Raw genomic sequence first — 22,670 nt, forward strand, 5'->3', positions numbered from 1 at the left:
GGAGCCCCCAGCATGATGTATACCCCCCCCTTCCCTGGGTAGGGGCGTGCCTTCTGCCCCTTCTGCCGGCAGGTCATCCCAGATGAGGGAGGGGACAAGGGGGAAGGAAACAGAAATAATTGAAATTATTTACTATACACTAAGTGTATAGTGTATAGGCTGTACACTTCCTATAACAGTGTAGTACCCCACAAAAAAACCCTGTAAAATTTAAAAGAGAGGGAAAAGGCCAATGCAGAGCGGCAGTGAGAGAGAGAGAGAGGAGAGAGAGGTGGAAAAAAAAAAAAACGTACTCGTCGGTTCTCTGATACACCGTCGCATAGTCCTCGATCACTCCACCCCCTCAGGCGGACGACAGCCGCACCTCCCCGGTCGGGCTGGAGTCAGACACACGACCCCCGGCGGACAGAATGCCCCTCCCCGTTCCCGGCAACTCGTGGGGACTCTCCTCCACCCCTGGCAGTGGCCCTACCGCTCCAGGCGGTCGGGGAGTCACTTCTCTCCTCCCCTCACGGACGGCGGTCTTCTTTCGACCCCTCCGCATTTATGGGGGATGGCAGGGCTCTCCTCCACCCCTAGCAGCGGCTCCATTGCTCCAGGCGGTCGGGGAGTTCAGTCCCCACTCGCCTCACGGACGACGGTCATTTACCGCATGCAGGGGGTCGGTCTACTCCATCCCCCAGTGGATGGCAGCGGCACTCCCCCGGGTAGACGGCAGTGTTGAGGACTCAACGGGTATTGCTCCCGAGAACCGGCTTGTCAATATAAATAATATTTTACTGATAAACTTAAAAGACAAAAACACACACACATGCCCTTAAACGATCTCTCTCTCCCGCACCATCTTCCGCAGTTGGCCTTTATCCCTCTCGGAGGCTTGATTAGCCTGATAAGGGACCGGGTGTGTAGAATCAACACCTGGCCCGCCCTTCGCCCTGCCACACTATTTCACACCGCCTTGTTATTTCAACTCGTCAAATTGCTATTAGTCTTAAATTGCCCCTGTCTCAACTTTTTTGGAGTGTGTTGCAATCATCTGATTTGAAATGACTGGTCATTAAAAAAAAACATTATTTAATGTGTAGTTTTAGTGCTTTCAATATAGCAAAGGGTGAATATAATTTACAAATCCCTCCTTTTTGTTTTTATTAGCATTTTTCATAGTGTCCAAACTTATTTGGAATTTGGGTTGTAGATGGATGTTTTAAAAAGTAAAACTTACCTCCCTAACCTAAAACTTTAACCTAAACCTTATCAGTTGTCATAAATGAGAGGTGAACCAAACCAGACATCCTTACCCTAAACAAACACCAAAACCTAACCGATAGTGTTTTAAAAGCAAATTCTACATGAAAAACACATTTAATGAAGCAACCTCGTCCTTGGCTGTGCTCCAAGCTGGGTCTCTGGGTCCAAAGTCCAACACTCTATCAGATAAGCTACAGCAGAAGTTAGTTATATTGGAATAAATGTGTAAATGTGTACATTTCACCAGGAAACTGCAGCAAAATGTAGAAAGCTGCACGTAAAACGCGGTTCGCAAAAATCTTGTTAAAGTAATGTTCATTCTATGAGACTAGGTTGGATTTACACTATTTACAATGGAATGCTGCTTGTCCAATCAGATTAGAAGGCACGAACAAAATGTTGTATAAAATTACCCATACAGTGATATAAGATCACTTCTAGGTTCCAGAAGCGTATTTGTAATAATAGACAGCCCAGGTTACAAATGCTTATTGCTTTTGAACACTGCACAGTTATAATACACTAGCATGCAAGGTTGTGAGTGTGTTTAGGAGTGTTCAGTGATTTCTTTTCTGTTTGAATCAGTGCCAGTCTGATTCTTCTTTCCCCGGTCTACTCATCATTACTGGCATCATTAAAGTCTTTCCTCATTTCACATGGTGCAAAGTGCGTCTTTACTGTATCACCCCTTCTGGAGAGCAGCAGGGAATGATGATGCTCAAGCTTTCTTGAGTAGTGTATACTGTGCAGCTACAGTAGGGGGCAGAGCTTTAAAAATAACCTCTTAAGTTAAGATATTGTCCACAACTGTATCCAAAACAATACTGCCCTGCAAAGGCAATACACAGTACCAGTGTTGGTTTAGTTACTTAAAAATAGTAATCAACTACATTGTAATCAGTTTACTTTACTAATTTCTATTAAATTAATTGAAAGTCAGTAACCGTAATCTGATTACAAGAATTTAAAATATAATGGATTACACTACTTTTTTACTAAAGTAATAACTTTATAATTGGATCACACCCAACACTTACAGTAACTACACATTTTGTCAAAATTGAGTCCCAAAATTCAACTGCCCTACACAAAATAATAGTATTGCTGACAGTATGAATGTCAAAATTCAAGGACATTAGAAAATTATATACAGCGCCCCCAAAGATAATCTGTCAAACCAAGTGGAATCTGCAAATCACAAATTATGCTATAGCTTTTCACAAAACACCTTTCTATGCAATTTTTGCAAAGAGTTTTAACCAAATGTTGTTAAGGGAGTTTTTAGTGGATGTATGAAGGCAGCAAAAAAATCACACAGCAAAACCAATCAATTCAAATATGTTTACCTTTTCCAGGTGGTGCTACTGTAAACATGTTGCACAAGCATCATCAGAGACTTGGGTTCTGGTCTCATGGACACCAGGAAGTAAACACATTTGCATAATCAGTGATGAATGTGATTCGGAGCTGGCATTTTACCTCTAACATTGCATTTTTACTTCACTGACGGTTTAAGGTAAGGTCTTAAGTTAGATATTATTACATTATTTAAAACAACTCGCTTAAGTGCAACCCTGTGGACATTTCACCTGGAAGCTGGAGCTCACATATGCCCAAAACATGTCCAGCTTTGGCCCTTGGGACTGTGGATAACATTTTGGGAAGCACACGCAGATTTCAGCTGAAGAACTACTGTTGCTTGAAAAGTGTGCTTTAAAAAATGCTACTTGGTATTATATTTTGTTTTATAATGCAATGACATTCATACAGTACATATTTAAGTGTGGCGTAACTGCCCAAGTAATTTTGGAGCCAGTGTATGATTATGATGATATGTTTTTGTTAAAAGGAGATCAGATTTGGTTGTCAATTAATATAGGAAATTCACTGCTTGGCAATAATACCCTTGATATCAGCAAAACTGGTTTATTAGATTTCAATTGAACTTGACTGGTTAATGACAAATTCACAGGCACTGTAACAAACATTATGCTACCCATAAAACCTGATTTACCATTTTGAGGAACATTTCAACTATTAAATACATATTCCTGTTCATTTAGAACAATTTTATGCATCTCATTAAATAATTAAAAGGCTACATTAATAATGGAAATGCATGCACTTCCTTGGATTGCTAAAGAATGCCAACTATTATATTACTCATTTGAAGATTGCTCAGGAAATAGGAGAGAGAAAGAGATACTGGCCAATGAGACAAACACAAAAACAGAGTGCTCGTGAAGATGTAATGATGCCACTGCACACCAAAGCCCATGTCAGTCTGCATAAGGACCAGTTCTCTTATGGTCAGAGTAATTTTAACACAATTGTTGCCTATTGACTGGATGGACTTTCAGAACTTCGTTTATGCACATTTTCACTGTTTTCCCCACACAGAAAAGCTATTGCACATATTTTGCACTTCTGACAGTAATCTGCTCATATATTTAAGGGTCATTCCTGTCATTAACTCTGTAACTCTTTTAAAAATGAATATGGTTGTGTTCAGTGCTTAATTTGTAAATGAAGAACAGCCAGTTCAAAAACAATGATTAAGACCAATGCTGACCATACGACCTCAGCTTTCCTGGATCACACAATGGCATTGCCAAACAATGGCCACGTAGGGATACCATGGTGTAAATGTTTGATGGTACGTTTACCGTCTGAGAAAAAAAATCATGGTTAACCTGTTTTACATTATTTGCACATTTTCTTATTATGCTACACAACTAAGGCAAACAATAAATTGTATATAACAGTTGAACATGTTAGTGGATGCATTTCTAAGGAATATATGGACTCTAAGTGCAGCCATACAATAGGAAAACTGAAAAATGCACAAAATAAAAATAGGAGGTATATAATAATAGACTCAACATTGCTTATCTGCATCCTTCAACATTACAAAAAGTTGCATTTCTCAATTCATCCCTTTTATATAGCTCCACAGCAAAAAATATTAAACTCAATAGTTTGTTGTTGGACGACTTGTGAAACATCCTGTCCCATTGTTGTTTATCTTTATATGATTTATGTCCTCTGACTAATTTACATTCACATGAATCGAAAGTTCCTCCTGATTAGCATTATTAGCAGTGTTGTCCATGGGTGTGGTAATTAAAACTTTTTAAAGTTTTTTAAGTTGCAAAATTATTGAATCATGTTCTACAATTTTAGTTTGCTATCTTGAATGCTGTAAACAAACAGCAACAAACTAACTAACTAACTAAACAACTATGCAACAGAGACATTAAATGTGCACATCTTATGGTTTCATGGGGGGCTGAGCCTCCCTATGATTGAAATCCTAGAATCACCCCTTTTTGCTCTGGTCAATCTCAGGCAATTAAACTTTTTTAATTACAGCTTGATTATTTACACAATGGCAAGAAAATGAACAGGATGGAAATAAAAAGCTTAATTTAGCCATTGCTAAATAGTTTATATGAGAGTATCAACTTGAAGTTAATTTTGTTATGTTTTAACCATCTTTTGAAATCTTGATAATATCATACTGATTTAAATTTTAATGTAATTTATTTTTTATAGTATTTAATTTGCAATTTTATTAAACGGGGTTTAATCGCAATCACAATGTTTTAGAGTCAGACAAATACCACAAAATCAATTAAATATATTGCTTATATTTACTGATGTTTCTGGTGTTGTTTTCCCACCAGAAATTATACAGATTGGTTTCCAACAGATTACATGTTCAAAGGACCTATCACCTTGCACATTGTAGCGTTCCATGACTGAATTTGAATCATATAAACAAGATGTTCTCTGGCATGTATTTTGTATATCAACCATACAGTATATGCAGGCACAGTTTTCACTGTGTCATATTTATCATATTTCATTGAGCTGAAATGCAACATAAGTCATGCAACCCACGAGCATACCAGAGGGATTTTTGGAGAAGAAATCTGTGGGTCAGCACATCACTCTTATTCAGAATCAAAACATGGATTTAGCCTTCCATTAAATATGAGTTTTTTAATAATAATAATAATAATAATAATACACATTTTGGAGACCATTCTTAACCATCTATAACTGGCTTCACTCTTTCTTCTGTGTTTGTTTGAGAGAAAGAATGAGAGAACTCTGTGACAGTTTGCTCACATTTCAATTTTATTAATACAATTTTGGTCTGTTCTGAAATGTTACCTTGTGAAAGCTAACTGAACCAAGGAAAAAAATGCAACATTCTAACAAATTTAGTCTCTGTTTTGGAACAATCAAGCGAGCTAAAGGACTGAAAATGGCCTAACATTCTGCTACAATAACTAAGGTTTTATACTTAATTAATGTAATGGTTCACATGAACAAACAATGAATAAATTAACATTAACCAAGACTAATAAATACTGTGAAAAATACATATTGTTTATTTCTACTTCATGATACCTCATGCAGGAGCTATTATTAACTAATTTTAACATGTACAACCTTATTATAAAGTGTCACCCATGGATGAAAGTCATACTGGTTTTAGGGTGACCTTTCCCTTTATCATGTGTATCCCTTAAACATTTTTTTTTTGCCTTTAGTCTCTCTAGATTCCAAATATAATCCCAAAATCTCAAAGGTGTGAATTGTTCTTCAGAACGTGGCAACCGTTTAGATAGCATTCAAGTGCTAGTTGGTATTTAGATAGTTGGCTGTGCAACACAAATGCATTATCATGGAAGAATTATATAACCCTTTACCATACTTAGCGCCCCATCAGCTAACCTTGCTGCAGTGTGTGATGCATCACTCTGCATTTCTTGATAGTGTTGTGCTCTTTGATGCTCACTGTAGCCTCATTCAGATCACACAATCGGCGTTAATGCTCACATGACCCTCCAGTATTTACAGAGCTTTGTATTTTGTCAGAGATGTGACCAAAGCACAGCACGCTGCAGCCACGCATGTGACAGCAATTGCAATATGACGAGTAGCATCACAGGAATAGATGGACACCCCCCTCTCCCCACCTCTCTGTGTGCGAGTTAGACACAGATGCTTTGACGTCACAATGCTGCGTGCTGTGCAATCCTAGTGCCTCTCTCACTTTTGTGCTGCTCACACCTCTGCGATACACTCATGCTTATATATCTCTCTCTCTTCATCTCCCTCCCTCCCTTCTCTCTCTCTCTCTCTCTCTCTCTATATATATATATCTCTCTCTGTATCTGAAGGAGTAATGGAGAGGATCACCATGTAGAGAGCAGCCGATTGGAAGCAGGTAGAATGGGAAACCACGTATGGAGTACCGGCGGTCTGCAGCCGTGGTGAGCGCAGACATCCTCAGGACCTTTAGCTGGGATCTCGCATATGGCTTTCACATCCTGACTCGTGTAAAGCTGAGGAGCCTCTTTTGAATTACAGCCAGCGGACTGGATTGGTCTTGCCTTCATCCTCTTTGCTTACTTTCACTACTCCAGCATTGCTACATTTTTTTGAGATACCTGCTCTCCAGCCACTCCCGGGACTCCTATGCCCATGTGGCGTTTTCTCCACTTATCCAATTAAAATATTTATCAGCTTTAAAGTAAAGCTACCAAGCAATACTCAGCCATAATGGGGGACATGACAAATAGCGATTTTTACACCAAGAACCAAAGAAATGACAGCAACCATGAGGGTGGATTTGGCTGCTCGCTCTTGGAGCTGCGCTCACTCATGGAGCTCAGAGGAATGGAGGCAGTGGTCAAAATTCAGGACGACTATGGAGGAACTGAGGGACTGTGCCAGAGGCTTAAAACCTCGCCAACAGAGGGTGAGTGTGGGCTTTCTGTCAATCACCCCCACACCTTCCATACATAGTAAACATGCTAGAATTATATCATAATCATATTTATTGACTATGCTGTTAGATTTACACCCCCCCCCCCCCCCCTCCCCCTGGCTGTCTTGTGGAGTTTTTAAATAAGATGTGGTTCCCAGGCAACAGCACAGAGGTCAAACTAAATTTGCTACTTTGTAAAATGATTGTGTTGCTAGGCAAAAGAAGCAATGCATGCTTTGGTCCAAAATTTTAATTAAGATCACTCCACTATCTCGCAATAACTACAGGATGCATTCCAGAGCATCACCTTGCACTGCAAACCATGCACTCATGTCCATCAGAAAAATTATGTGATCAGTGTCCTCATTGTCATGGTCGGACAGTGGTAGGTCTGTTTTATTCGAGTCAGGCATTGATATTCTCTTGGTAGATATGTTAATGCATTGAAATGTAAAACATACCTTGTGCGGTATCATGAAAATTGATTAATTAAATGGTATGATTTCTTGAAAGCGTGTCCATCCACATTGCCACCTTACTTCCCCTAAACTTGGCTGTTTGAGGTTTTTCTGAAATATCTTCATATTTCATACAATTACATTAACTAGGCTTCACTAAATCTCTTCTCCATGCCAGTACTTGTGCACTATGTTGATAGATACGACAGCTCGGAGGACAGCAAAATCTTGCCTTCTCTGTAAACTATGTGTTTGGTGAGAGTGTGAGTAACATGTTTAGAAGCAGTCTGTTGCTCTGCTCTGCTGGAGTGATTTGTGCTGACACCCCAAGTGTGATGTGATAATGAAGACAAATGGTCACATCTAGTCTTGTTAATAAGCTGAGCAGTTAGGCACTCTCTCTGTCAGGACACTTTCACCTGTATGTACACAATCAAACTCTATGATATAGGTTTCGATTTCCTATTTGTTTTTCATTTTGTTCCATTTTAAGTCAACCTTCAAGGCACAATCATAAGGCATAGGTTTTATGTCTTAGCTGAACAAGATGTACAAATTATGTTTGGCAGCTTAAATCACTCCCAGAAATTCTTAAAAAAAAGATTTGCTAATCTGTACCATAAACCAGTGAAATATTAGGATCCTTCAGGATCTTCAGGTAAATAGTTTCTCACCATTTTTCTAACCTGATTTTAGGGCTGGGTATAAATATTGAATTCCTGATGCATCGTGATCTTTATTTGAACAATCTCGATTCTTAAATTCTAAAATTAATGTTCCACTTAATGTGGGAACTCTCTATAATGCAAGTAAATCACTTGCATGTGCGACCAAATCTTGTGCTTTGCAACTAAAAAGGTCTATGAATAACTATTGGCTGGTAAATGTTCAGACTTTATTTTCCAGTGATTGAGTAGTATAGTGGAGAAGTTAAGTTGTTGATAAAAACAAAACAAAGAATATATATTTTTTTTTATATAGCATGTGTTCTACATATCGATGTAAATACTTAACAATAGCAAGTGAACAATAAAAATTTTACAAAAATATATATGCAACATTATATATGCAATTTCAAGAGATTAACTGATGGAATAGACCGAATTTGGACATTTGACAACAGCTAAAATGTGACCAATTTGAAGAAAAACCAGTGATAAAATATATTTGGGAAAATGTATGTTTTCAAATTGTACCTAGAAGGGTTGCATAGAAGGTGCCTTTATAATTAAGAGTATTAGCTGAGAAAAAATGCATTTCATATGTGAGCAAAATTAACAGAAATGAATCTGTTCCAGATCAAGATCGAAATCTAAGCTCTGAATCGGAAAATCTGTTTCAATACCCGGCCCTAGCTGATTTGAACACCACATGCATCTCTGCCAAACAAAAAATGTGTCCCACATATTACAGCTAGAAACCATTTAAAACCATCTATCACTAGAAAAAGTTTTTAGCTGGATTTTCAAGCTGTGGAGGCATCTAAACCGTGAACAAGGACCAAAAACCGATGTCAATCTTTCCTCAAAAGTCGTATCCAGATACCTCTTTTAAATCACGTAATACTGTTACCTTAAATCTATGCTTACCTTTGCATAAAACGCCACTCATGCTAAAATCAGTGCCTAATCAGAGTTGATGGTAGTCAGATCTCTTCTGAATAAAGAGATTTCTATCAGTAAGACACATAAGACTTGAGTGAAATTTAAGATGACATTTATTTGATGAATATTAAACAGAAATGTAATGTCTCTCTTTGGCATATGCCCTGTCTGGCGGTCTGAAGAAGTTGTATTCTGAACCTCATATGCTGCCAGAGATAGGAGGCAGGGGTGAGCATCGTACCCCCATGCAGGACGGGACTCGACTGGTGGTGGTGGGGTGGTGGAGGTTGCTGTGATAGCACACTGAAACACCAATGCGATAGATTGTAAGCAGACTTAAAAAGTAATGGCTTACATGTGATTGGATAGGAGTTACCTAGCTAATGGTACGATAATGTATATCTGCTAGTCTACACTGGAAGGAGTATTCCTGGCTCCTCAGTGCACATTATGAGGGTATTATTGTGCTGCTAGAGTGCCGACTTTCCTCAAGTTGTGGGTGTTGGCCACTCTCATAGGGAGAGTATCTGGCAGATGGGAACTGAGCAAGGTATGGGGGAGACTGGTGACCTCCCAGCATCTCCTTTAAGACTGACTTAGGATGATAGTGCTACTAGTGACTGTAGCCAGTAGAGATGTTGCTGTAAAACTATCCACGAAGGATGACACAGGCAACAGGGTTTCCAATTCTATGGTAAGTCTTTTAATTAACACACTTTTAGCCTTTTTACAGCTTTACAGACAGTCTACAGCTTTTGTATGGCTTTTCTTCCTTGCTGACTCTCTCCCTCCCTTGGAGGCTCTGTGGCTGCTCTCTTATGCCGCTCTCCCCGTGCTCACTGAAATTAGAGACAGGTGTTGGACATAATTTAGCTCAGGTGCAAGCGCCCTTACCGCTTTCTCTCCCGGATGGGCGCTTGACCACGCCCCCACTGCCACATACCCCCACCGCCCAACTCAGGCCGGGGCGTCATCCGGCCTGCCTACCACTCCACCCCCATTTCTGGAGAGGAAGTCAGTGACAGCCATCTGCACCCCCGGTCTGTGGACCAACTTGAACTTAAAGGGCTGGAGGGCCTGATACCAACAGGTGATCCGGGTGTTAGTATCCTTCATGCGGTGGAGCAATTGAAGTGGGGCATGATCCGAGCAGAGAGTGAAGACCCGCCCCAGCAGGTAGTATCGGAGCATGAGGACCGCCCACTTAATGGCCAGACACTCCTTCTCCACGGTGCTGTACTTTGTTTCCCTCAAGGAAAGCTTGTGGCTGATGTAAAGCACTGGCCGTTTATCCCCCTCCAGAGTATGGCCCCCAGCTCTCTGTCTGAAGCGTTCGTCTGCAATAAGAAAGGGAGAGAAAAGTTAGGTGCATGCAAAAGCGGCCCCCCACAGAGTTCGGCTTTAATCTGCATAAACGCCTGTTGGCACTGCTCCGACCATTGGACTGGGTCTGGAGCCCCCTTTTTAGTGAGGTCAGTCAGCGGGCTGGTGACGTCCGAATAATTACGCACAAACCTCCTATAATAGCCAGCCAGCCCCAGGAACTGACTCACCCCCTTTTTGGTCTTAGGTCTTGGGAAAGTCGTAATCACCACGGTCTTGTCAATTTGGGGCTGCACCCGACCATGACCAAAGTGGAACCCCAGATACCGTACCTCCATACGCCCAATCGCGCACTTCTTGGGGTTTGCCGTGAGCCCCGTCCGTCGCAGCGACCTCAGGACGGCCCTCAGATGTTGCATGTGCCGCTGCCAGTCATTACTATAAATAATGATGTCATCTAAATAGGCAGCGGCGTAAGCGGTGTGTGGACTGAGGATCCGATCCATGAGTCGCTGAAATGTGGCTGGGGTCCCTAACAAACCGAATGGAAGTGTCACGAATTGGTGTAATCCAAACGGCATAAAGAAGGCGGTTTTCTCATGGGAAATTGGTGTCAAGGGGATCTGAAAAATAACCCTTTGTTAAATCCAAGGTCGAATAAAACTGAGCAGCTCATCAACCCGGGGCATTGGATACGCGTCAAATTTAGAAACCCCGTTGACTTTTCTATAATCCACACAGAACCGTACCGTCCCATCACTCTTGGGAACAAGAACGACCAGGCTGGACTAATCACTGTGGGATTCCTCTATTACGCCCATATCAAGCATCGCATCCAATTGCTCTGAACTATTTTCTTTTTATGTTCGGGCAAGCGATAGGGGTGGCTACGTACCACCACTCCCGGCTCGGTGTCGATGTGGTGCTGGATGATGTTCGTACGACCCGGTAGAGGGGAAAACACATCTGCAAACTCCTTTTGTATTTCAGAAACTTCTGAGAGTTGATGCGGTGAGAGGTGATCTCCACAAGTAACCGGGGTGTTATATTGCGAGCTCTGCCCTCTCCGGAACTACCATGGCCAACGTCACAGGGACCGCCTCCTCCCTCCACAATTTTAGGAGGTTGAGGTGATATATCTGACGTGCGCCCCCTCTATCGGTTCGTTTAACCTCATAATCGAGATCCCCCACTCGTCATGTGACCTCGAAGGTTCCTTGTAACTTGCCGAGTAATTTAGAGCTTGATGTTGGGAGCAATATCCCCGGTGAAAATCCCCTTAGCTGAGTACCCTTATCGTACAGCCGGTGTTGGCGTTCTTGAGCCTGGAGCAAATTCTCCTGTGTTAATTGCCCCAGTGTGTGAATTTTTTCTCGAAGATCAAGAACATACTGATCAAGATTAAGATTAAGAACGTACCCATACAGCAGCTCAAACGGGGAAAATCCCATGGAGGCTTGCGGGACCTCTCGTACTGCGAATAACAGGGGGTCAAGCCATCTATCCCAATTCCTAGCGTCTTCATGTACATGCTTACGAATCATACTTTTGAGCATTCTATTCAATCGTTCCATAAGGCCATCCGTCTGCAGATGGTACACGCTAGTGCGAATCGACTTAATGCCCAACAATTCGTAAAGTCCGTGAAGTGTCCGTGACATAAAAGTCATGCCTTGATTGGTGAGGATATCTTTCGGAATCTCCACCCGGGAGATTATCTTGAAGAGTGCCCCTGCAACACTACGTGCTTAGATGTTGTTCAGAGGCACTGCTTCCGGATATCGCGTTGCATAATCCACCAGGACTAATACAAAGTGATGTCTGCGTGCTGTCTGTTCTAATGGCCTGACAAGGTCCATCCCAATTCTTTCTAAGGGGACCTCGATCAGTGGAAGGGGGCACAATAGCGCTTTTGGGGTGGCCGGTGGGTTTACCAGCTGACATTCGCGGCACGCCGCACACCACCTGCGGACGTCGCCGCCAATGCCCGGCCAATAGAAACGGGCTATTAGACGTAGCATTATCTTCCTTTCTCCTAGGTGACCCGCCATGGGATTATAATGAGCCGCCTGGAATAACATTTCCCTGCGGCACCGAGGAATCAACAGCTGTGTCAGATTTTCTTTTGTTTGAGCGTCCTGCGTCACTCTATATAACCGATCTTTTATAATGGCGAAATAAGGGTATGAAATGGCGATGAAATTTCGGCGGTACGTTCGAAGAGGTCTAAGAACGCTTCTGGATCGTCCGCCGCCCCCATCTTCTGTAACGCGGGCGGGGGCAAAGTGGCGCGGGTGTCCAGGGTCGTGGCTGTGGCTGGAGCGGCCTCCTGGCTGAGGAGACTCCGGATGGCATGCCGGTCCTCTGCTTGAGCCCGCATGATCTCGAAGAACCATCGATCCTGGTCCTGCCGGAGCTCAAGCAGGGACTGTTGGTGGATCTGATGTAACGCAGCAAAGGACTGGAGGACCTCCGCCAGCTGGGAGGACTCTACGGGGCGACTACTTTCCATTACTTGGATAATTCAGCTTCCAGGCAACAGGGTTTCCAATTCAATGCTAAAACACACTTTTAGCTTGACCACGCCCCTGCTGCCACAGTTGCATATGATCTAAAACAATGTTCCATCAAAATCTTTGACTGGGTACAACACCCATTTAGCTCTTCTGCTATAGATAACTAGAATAGCTTTTCATTGCAGTTGCAAGAGCAGCTCATTGAAATGAGACAGGACCGTGGTTTGAAAATTAGAAAATTAAGTGATCTACCTTTGGACAGTGTTTGGATGGCTGCCAGCCGAGACAGTGCAATCTCAGTGTTGCTTTAATTTTCCACAATCTATTTATGTGAGCTCAGCTTTTCTGACTTGCATAAAGAACAAAAGGAGAGAATGACTGAGAGCAGTTGACCAAGAACTTTGTGTGTGTTATTGTAATAAATCCCTGTCAGGATATCAGCTTAGTGTTCATCAAAACAAGCTCAAGTTTCACATTAAATATGAGTACTGCTTTTAATATAATATGGCATAAAGGGATTACTGCTACTAGTAGTAGGCAATTTTAAGCATTGTGATGCATGTTTGTGCAATTTTGTTTCATTTTAAGGATTAATGGGATGTTGGTGTGCGTGGGATATTTAAATCATAAAAAGTTTGCCTTTTAAGAAAAAAGTTTGGGAAACACTGATCTAAAAGACTGCAGCTCAAGGCACAGGTAGCATGAATGAATAAGATCCTGGCAAATATATAAAGGATAGGGTAAACTGGTCCTGTTTTTACACTCTACAGTGAGGGGGAAAGAATGACTACGTCCATGTGGACTTCTCTAGAAAGAGGTGGGTTAGGCTATGACAATGTAAAAGCGTCCATTGTATGCTAATGGTCTCGGTGTGCTGTGTCCTAGCACCAGCTGCAAGTTATCCAGAAGTGTCTGTTTCCTCACCACGACTGTCCTCCCCCATACCTCCCTCTGTTCTCATTTCTATTTCTGTCTGATGGCCCTTCTTACTTCAACGCAGTGCACATCTTTGCCTAAATTAGCCTGTTAACCAACACGTTGCCTGTCTCGCTAATCTCTCTGCTCACATTTTTGCAAATCCTGATGTGTCTCCTGACTAATTCGTAATGAAACCTTAGTTAAAATATATTTTGAGTCTGGCCCTGAACAATTGAGGTGTATTAAAGGCACATGTGTGAGATGTTTAATCTTGTGTTCTGCTCTCACATTATGCGATAATTCTTTACTGCTAAGGAGCAAACAATGTAGTAGTCTGGGCCAAGAACAGAGTAGGTTTAGTCCTAGTCTAAGACAAAGACCAGAAGAGTCCTAGTCTAAGACAAGACTCTCAAAGAGACAGTTCACCACAAAAGTAAAAAATATTTTATATTTTCCTCACCCTCATGCCATCCCAAGTGTGTATGACTTTCTTTCTTCTGCTGAACTCAAAGATTTTTTGAAAAATATATCAGCTCTCTAATTCCGTACAATGCATGAATTGTGACCAGCACTTTCAAGGTATTGCCAATTGCTAAAAGCCAATTAAAAATAAATAAATAATTAAAATAATAACAGAACCCAGCTGAAAAAAACCCCCATATCAAACAAGACTAATGTTACCTGTTGGTCATAGCTATTTGAGCTGGTTTAGCAGGTCGGCATTCTGAAAAGCACTCAATATAATCAAATGCCTTGTTTAAACCGAAAGAGACGATGAATGTCAAAGTGAGCTGGCAAAACATCACAAAGCCTAGAAGCAAACACAACAAGAACATAGATCACACAATTAGCATCAGTGGGCCATTACACCCTACAGCTACACTTTTCGGAGACATTTCACCTTGCCGATGCCAGCTGATGGTTTGATATTGCGCTGAAGTACGCAGTTCTGGAATAATGGTGAGGTGTGTCAGCTACCGGCGGCTCTAGCTGCATTTTTACATAGCTAGTTAAACCCTGTCCCATCTTTGCTTGGTTGTGCCCTCTTCCTGTATCCTTGATCACCACACTAATCTAGTCCGCCAGTCCTTGTTTTCATTCCCCTCTGAAATATCCTATTTAATCTTTGGTTCCACCAGGAATTGCTCAGAAGGAGTACAAGCCCCTCTAATAAGGACAGTAGTTCTGCCCTCATTCCAGCAGCCATTCTTAAAAGGAGAAAGCTTTTTCTCAGAGGACAGATTATAAATAAGACTAGGCCACATTTATCCTATTCCAGGAGACAGATGCTCTTGAATGGATGACCTTGGAGCGTAGTTTGAGTCGGTGATGTCTTCTACCCCAAAAAGTATTCATTGTGTGTAACACAATACTTTCACCACATGTGTCTCTTGGGCTCAGTCAATGTTTATTCAGGGCAGTGGTTGCTGGTGCTTTTCAGGGGTTGGGAAGCACAGATGTCACTTAGCAATATCAAAAACTAAATTATTGTGGCGTCTGTAATGTTGCTTCTAAAAGCTGCTTCTCTGGCAGTAGGCAAGAGACAAGATTACGAACGCTAAAGATGAACGCTAACAAACTGTGTGTCTACCTCCAAGCATTTCATGTATGGCAGTGTTTTTAAATTTCAAACACTTTCAGTCACATATTCTATTACTAGCCATTTGTTGCAAAGTCCTGCTCATTTGAGATCCCTCCCAATCATCATACATAGGAGCTGGGACTCTTGGTGGGACAAAAATACATCGGTTGAAAGCCAAAAGTGTCCTTTAAAATAAATGGGTGGGACAAAAATACATTGGTTGAAAGCCCAAAGTGTCCTTTAAAATAAATGGCACAGGTATGTGCCATAGTCTTCCATTGAGGTACAGCTTTAATGGGACTCTATGGGCCATGTGCTCATGCAATGCTATGTTGTTTAAAACCGGATCATGTTAATTGAATGAATAGTGCAATAGTGCTGTATGATATTTTACACTTATCGCTATAAAGTGTAAAATAAAAAATACAGTAGTCACAAAATTATTATAATTTGTTTTATTAATGAACCAGAGACTAAATCTAAATAAAATTATAATAATAATTAGCTTTTTTTTTTTTTTTTTGTAATATTTGATACATTAGGATGACTACATGACACAGTAGTAGATCTCTCTGAAGAGGACTCCCTTGGCTTTTCAGAGATACCAAATGTTTTGGACTTCCTCTCCTTGGTCTATTTAAATGTATGACATTACAATTCAGTACATATAGTGCATTCATACAGTATTCAGACCCCTTAATTTTTTCACATTTTGATATGTTGCAGCCGTATGCTAAAATGCTTTAATTTATTATTTTTTTCTTTCACATCTACACTCAATACCCCATAATGACAAATACAAAAAAATCACAGTATGATGCTACCACCACCATGCTTCACCATTGGGATGGTATTGCACAGGTGATGAGCGGTGCCGGGTTTCCTCCAGACATGACGCTTGGAATTGAGGCCAAAGAGTTCTTCATTTCATCAGACCTGAAAATCTTGTCCTTTAGGTACTTTTTTGCATGTCTTGCACTGAGGAGACTCTTCCATCTGGTCACTCTGCCATAAAGCCCAGATCAGTGGAGTGTTGCAGTGATGATTGTCCTTCTGCAAGGTTCTCCCATCTCCACACATGATATCTGGAGCTCAACCCGAGTGACCACCGAGTTCTTGGTCACCTCTCTTACCAAGGCCTTTCTCGCCCGATTGCTCAGTGTGTCCGGGATGCCAGCTCTAGGAAGAGTCCAGGTTGTTTTAAACTTCTTCCATTTAAGAATTATGGAGGCCACTGTGCTCTTGGGAAACTTCAATGCAGCCAAAACATTTTTGTAGCCTTCCTCAGATCTGTGCCTCAACACAATCCTTTCTCTGAGCTCTGCAGGCAGTTCCTTAAACCTCATGGTTTGGTTTTTGCTCTGATATGCATTTTCATCTGTGAGACCTTATATAGACAGGTGTGTGCCTTTCCAAATCACATTCAATCAATTGAATTTGCCACAGGTGGACCCCAAACAAAGTTTAGATATATCTCAAAGAAGATCCAGAAAAATGGGATGCACCTGAGCTAAATTTCAAGTGTCATAGCAAAGGATCTGAATATTGTATATCTATTTGATTTTTCAGTTTTTTTTTCTTTTTAATAAATTTGCAAAGTTATCAAAAATCAGTAATTTGCTTTATCATTATGGGGTATGGAGTGTAGATTGGTGTGCAAAAAAAAAATATTTAAAGCATTTTTGCATAAGGCTGCAACATAACAAAATTTGAAAAAATTAAGGGGTCTGAATACTTTATGAATGCACTGTAAATAAAATTTGTATACATTTTTACTTATTTTTAAGTATTAAATTTGTTTTTTTAGTGTGCATGAATCGAATGCAATGATGATTGACAGATATACCTCAAAAGCCTGTTGTGTCATATTTAATAAATACATTTCAATGCGATTTTTCTATAAAAGAAATTCAGTAAATACACATTTTGAAATATCAGTAATAATATACATGTTGTTGTTACATTTACTTTATCAAAATCAGCAAAGTTTTGCAGCAAAAAGACAGGCTGTGCATTCAAATGTAAGATGGCCCTTTTGAAAATTATATTACAAGGTCTTCTATTTCCAAATGTGCATGGAAACTTTTACCAGGAGGCGGTAGACATCTTGTACATTGCATACAACAGTTTTTTCAGCGAAGTATTGACCACGTCAATGATGTTAAAGGCTTTAGACAACCATGCATCAAATACAATACTCCCAGTCAGTGGCGGCTTGTCAATAGAGGGCGCTGGGGCGCCGCCCCATCAAAATTCCAGAAATATACATGAATACAAAAATGATATAAAAATGCAATAAAAATTAAAAAATTAAATAGTTTACTCATACGATGTGCAGGCTGGTAGTAAGAGCCTCAGCATTTAATAAAAACTGGCTTTAATCGCTTAACTATTTTCTATGTTTTTCAATATGTTTCATGTGGTTTCATGGGCGAGGGACGCCAGACAAATGGATGTCTATCTGAGTCCTTACATTTTCGGGCAGTATGTGACCTGAAGCTGGTCTCTAATTGGTTTCTTAAAGATTCTCCTCCGGGCGTCCCTGGCGAATCAGAATTGGATGCATGTTATTTTATCCAATCTGATTGGTTCTCGTCACCTGTCATTCAACTTTACGCTCTTGGCCACGTACTGCGAGTGTGCAGGCGACTCCGCCAAAACTTTTCTATGCTGATCACTTTCGCAGAGATAATGGCAGCAGTTAAACCAAACTCTGTCATTGATTTACAAAAAAAAAACCTTTCACAAGGCGTTCGCTGGAAGAAAAAAAAGAAAACTCTCTCCATTCCATTGGTGAGCAAAGCAGTGGTTCTCGGCCAACAAAGAGGTGCCGGGCGCTCAGACCAGAAGAGCGTGAAAGATTGCAGCAGAGGTGAGTTTGTTATAGAAATTAGTCAAAATACCATTTTACATTATTGTTGTGCTGCAGAGATGTCCTGCCCACATATCATATTCTACAGACTCAAGAAAAAAAATTTTGTTTGGTATAAATCCTTACAAAAATCATAATTTTAATTTTATACAACAGAATCCCCAAAATAATAAATTGGCAACATAACAATTAAATGATCAAATGAAATATGAAGCCACCAAAAAACTACTGTCTTGTATGGGACAAAAACTCAAATGGCTCTATTTTTATTTTGAAAGTCATTGCAACTGTGACAACTAGTGGCCTACTCCAGGTTACTACCTTACATTTACATATATATATATATATATAGCCACGTTAAGCGTTTTCTTATAACGGTTTTCTATGGGAAGAAAATGCTTAACGCGTAATTAAACGCGTTGCGTTCATATTTTGGACTCATCTTACTTTTTTATACATAGTATGGTTTATTAATATGATGTGTACTGAGATTGGTCTTTTAATATCACTGTCTTAGTGCAGTAAGCCACGTTAAGCGTTTTTCACGTTAAGAGTTTTCTTATAACGGTTTTCTATGGGAGGAAAATGCTTAACGTGTAATTAAACGCGTTGCGTTCATATTTTGGACTCATCTTACTTTTAGTAAAACGTTTTAGAAAAACGTTAAGCGTTTTTCACGTTAAGCGTTTTAGAATGTCCCTAATTCGACACGTTTTATTCATATCAGATACACATTGTGTAAGTAACTTTAATGTTTACTCTATTCTTCTCCCAGTTCACCAGCCACTTACTTTTAAGTATTTCGGGAGTGGATGAATTCACGTGTTGTAAATCCAACAGATCCGATTCTCTGAACTGCGTCTGCGGCACAAACTAACATGGCGGCGCCCATCGCGCATACAGCTGAACTAACGCGATCGTTATAAAGGCGTTTAAACAACAATACACTTTCACTTGCATGTATTTGACAATCGGAATATCAGATATTTCATGCCATAGCTAACACATTTGTGAATATTCTGAATAAAAAAGGAAAAATGACATAAAAGCAGATCATCATTCATTCAGTGCTGTTGCTGCTGCAGTGTGTCACGTGACAAGCAATGATGCGTCACCATGGAAACCATAAAGCGACACATTCTAAATAACGGTCGCCTAGAAAAACTCAAGCTGGGGGGTCAGTTATATGTTGTATGCGCAGCCGCAGCGGAGACATAATTTAAGGACGCGAGTCCCGGAAGAATATGATTTTATCCTCTTAGTGAAGAAAGCAACATTCCGGTAATGACACAAAAACGGATTTCAAATTTATTTTCAAAAGCTCCCACAGCAAAGCGAATAGGGGGTAAAATCACTGGATTTGACATCCGATTCATCGTTATGTGTAGTATCTCAACGCACGCATAAAGCTTGCCACAAAGAACCGGCCAAAGTAAGGATTATGCATTAAACATTTAAATTGTTTATTAATAAACTAGTGTTTTCTGTCAGTTTTCGGTTCATTTATGAGACGCGCTCCAGTTCACGCGCCGGCGCCTCCGTGCCCTAATTATATTGTCTACTATATTTTCTTCTTATTTATTAATCCAGTCAATTTGTTGTTGAAAACATTGATTAAAATGAAGATACAATTTATACAAAACGAAATTCACTTAAAACAAAACAATAAGTGGTCAGAATTATGTCTGACCCATTCCAAATGTTTTCCGATATATGGTGACTGATGGAACAAAGAGCGTGCATTTCGAAATTTGCAGAAAAAACTTGAAATATAAATTCTCAGAAAATGCATTTAATACCAATATATTGAAACGTCTGTTTATATACTCCATTAATAAAGGAGTCCAGACATTGGAAAAATATCAGTCCACATGCGTTTTATATTTAATATTTAGGTACTTTTAGGTAGCAAAATATTTTTTTAGAAAATTCTACTAGACTACGTCACTCATAAATCATGAAATTTCACACATCCACCATCTCTTGAGTTTTATTAAAAATCTTTAACTTTTAGGTAGCAAAATATTTTTTAGTAATTCTGTCAATTACACTAAGGTTAGATTTCATTGAAGGTAAATTGGAGCGGCCACACTGAGCTGTGCGTAACGCCCACAGACGTGAAGTGAACGAGACAGAGGCTGACCGGTACTGTCTGAAATGGTTAACTCTGTGGCGATGCATGTGCAAAACAGATTTAACTAATCATAAAGTCAATCAGGATACATAACACAGCCTACTATAGGCCTATAGGTTTGGTGTGCGGGTTATAAAACATTCATCACAAACCACTTACACAACAGCTACATATACAGAGTGTCTGGCCAGGATTTCTAAATTACCTAAATGTCCAGGATTGGGCTTTGTTTTTATATTGATATATTCTTTAAAGACATTCTGTGAGTATGTATTTAACATTAAAATTAGGGCTGTCGATTTAACGCGTTAATAACGTGCGATTAATTTTATGAAAAATAACGCGTTAAAAAACGTACGCAATTAATCGCAACGTCTGTTTGCACGTGACATTACGTCACTGCGTTGCTGTGGCGCGAAATGCAGATGGAGGGCAAGAAGTGATTTTTTACATAGCATACAAGCACTATCACAAACTCAAAATGCCTATGTTTTGCATAGTTTACAGTTGCTCAAATCGAACAAACCGAGAAACCACAAGGAGCTTTTTATAGTGTACAAAAGTTGTTGTTAATGAGGAGGAAAATGCAAGAAATTGACTGAAAAATGCTGGAAAAAATGGCTTGTAAGCATGCGTCTGCTGTCTGGAGGTACCAAGTCGGATAATGAGCATGTGTGCAGTGACCACTTTGTCAAAGGTAAGTTACTACAACTTATGTGGCTATGTTTATGTAACGTTAGCTGTTTCCATACATTGTAAAGTTAAACAAATAGTTTTTTCTTTTCTTTGTTTGAGTTTGTACCCCTGTAACTGAACAAAAATACGTAACGATAGCAAAACGAATTACAAAGGCTTTACAGGCGAATGTAAATTACTTACCCTGCCATGCAATTACAATAAGCTGCAATTATTTCTCCGTCTTGTTTCGCAATGATCCATGTCTTTAGTTGCGTTTCGGCGGACCTTTGAGAGTGGTTAACCTAATCACGTAAACAACCGCAACGCTAACATCAAGAGGCGCCGCAGTGTTTAATGTTTGTTGCTAGGTTAATCCACAGGATAAAAAAAGTTGTATGCCTCCATACTTTTTTATGCTTTCATTTGTTTTGTGGAGTAGAAGGATGTCTGGAGGACAAGGTAGTTGCTTATATCTTCTGCCTCGATGGCAGGCAAGTATTCAGTTGAAAAATCACTCCTTTTCAAATCTTTAAGGATCACGTCCAACCTATGTTGTGATTTTCTGTTTATACCTTTCTCTCGTAATAGCGTCTAATTCATCCATTCTGCTTTTCACTTCCTGCCCTCCATCTGAATTTCGCTCGTCATAAGAATCACGTGACTGCAAACAAGCTAAGTTTTAAACTATATTTAACTTGACACAGTGACCTAAACATTTTATGTTTATAACGCAATGCACCCGAGACGTATTTCATTGTATTTTCTTATCAATGATTAACTCTTCTGCCACAAGAATGTGATGCATTTTAATTATCTGAATATTATTTCATCATTATATATTGAGTTATTGTTATATGAGGGGTTTTCTCAGCAAATATTTGTATATGCGATTAAATGCAATTAATCACGATTAATTAATGTAATTAATTCGATTACATTTTTTAATCGATTGACAGCCCTAATTAAAATAAATTTAAACCTAGTGTGTAATGACTGTGGAAATGAGTAAGCTACTTAATACTCACAATGAAAAAAAACCCCAAGGTTCACCCTGTTTTTCCAAGGTCCAACCAATGTGAGATTTCTGGCCTTGCCACTGGGTTGCTCAAACTAGAAGATTGCAATTCTGTTTGGTGCCAGTAGTGGTGCAGATATTACAAACTGCAACTACTAGTAATTTCCTTGTTTTTGAAGAAACAGCACATTTTGATGAAATAATATTACCAATTGGTATAGCTGGGTTATTTTCAGTTCATCTTGTGCAATTTTGAATCACACAGCTAACAGAGCATTAAATTATTTCCCCCCCCCAAAAAACCCTCAATGCCATAGATAAGTAGTTGACTAAATGTTAGCTCTATGTTCAATATCCATGTGAAATATAACATGTATATTGGGGAAAAATGCCAATTGTTTTGGAAAATGGAAATTAATTATGATTGTACAGCATGGAAATGCAATGGCTGCATTTAGTATTCTATGACTTATTACTGGGTAAATTCAGCCGTGAAAGCCTGCACTGACATCATGATGTCATAAAGCATTGCAGGGA

General features: G+C 40.0%; 1 protein-coding gene across 8 annotated transcripts in view; it reads left to right on the forward strand.

Moving 5' to 3' along the window:
• LOC127625692 (plasma membrane calcium-transporting ATPase 2) overlaps positions 1 to 22,670 on the forward strand; it is a 401,637-nt gene that overhangs the window by 145,166 nt on the left and 233,801 nt on the right. For all 8 annotated transcript variants that reach the window (XM_052101030.1, XM_052101033.1, XM_052101034.1 and 5 more), the window contains one exon: positions 6,444 to 7,024. In XM_052101030.1, coding sequence (XP_051956990.1) covers positions 6,826 to 7,024 — 199 coding nt within the window. In that variant the 5' untranslated portion in view covers positions 6,444 to 6,825. The remainder of the gene's footprint in view (positions 1 to 6,443; positions 7,025 to 22,670) is intronic.

This window comes from Xyrauchen texanus, chromosome 32, assembly GCF_025860055.1.
Source record: "Xyrauchen texanus isolate HMW12.3.18 chromosome 32, RBS_HiC_50CHRs, whole genome shotgun sequence".
NCBI classification, from domain to species: domain Eukaryota; kingdom Metazoa; phylum Chordata; class Actinopteri; order Cypriniformes; family Catostomidae; genus Xyrauchen; species Xyrauchen texanus.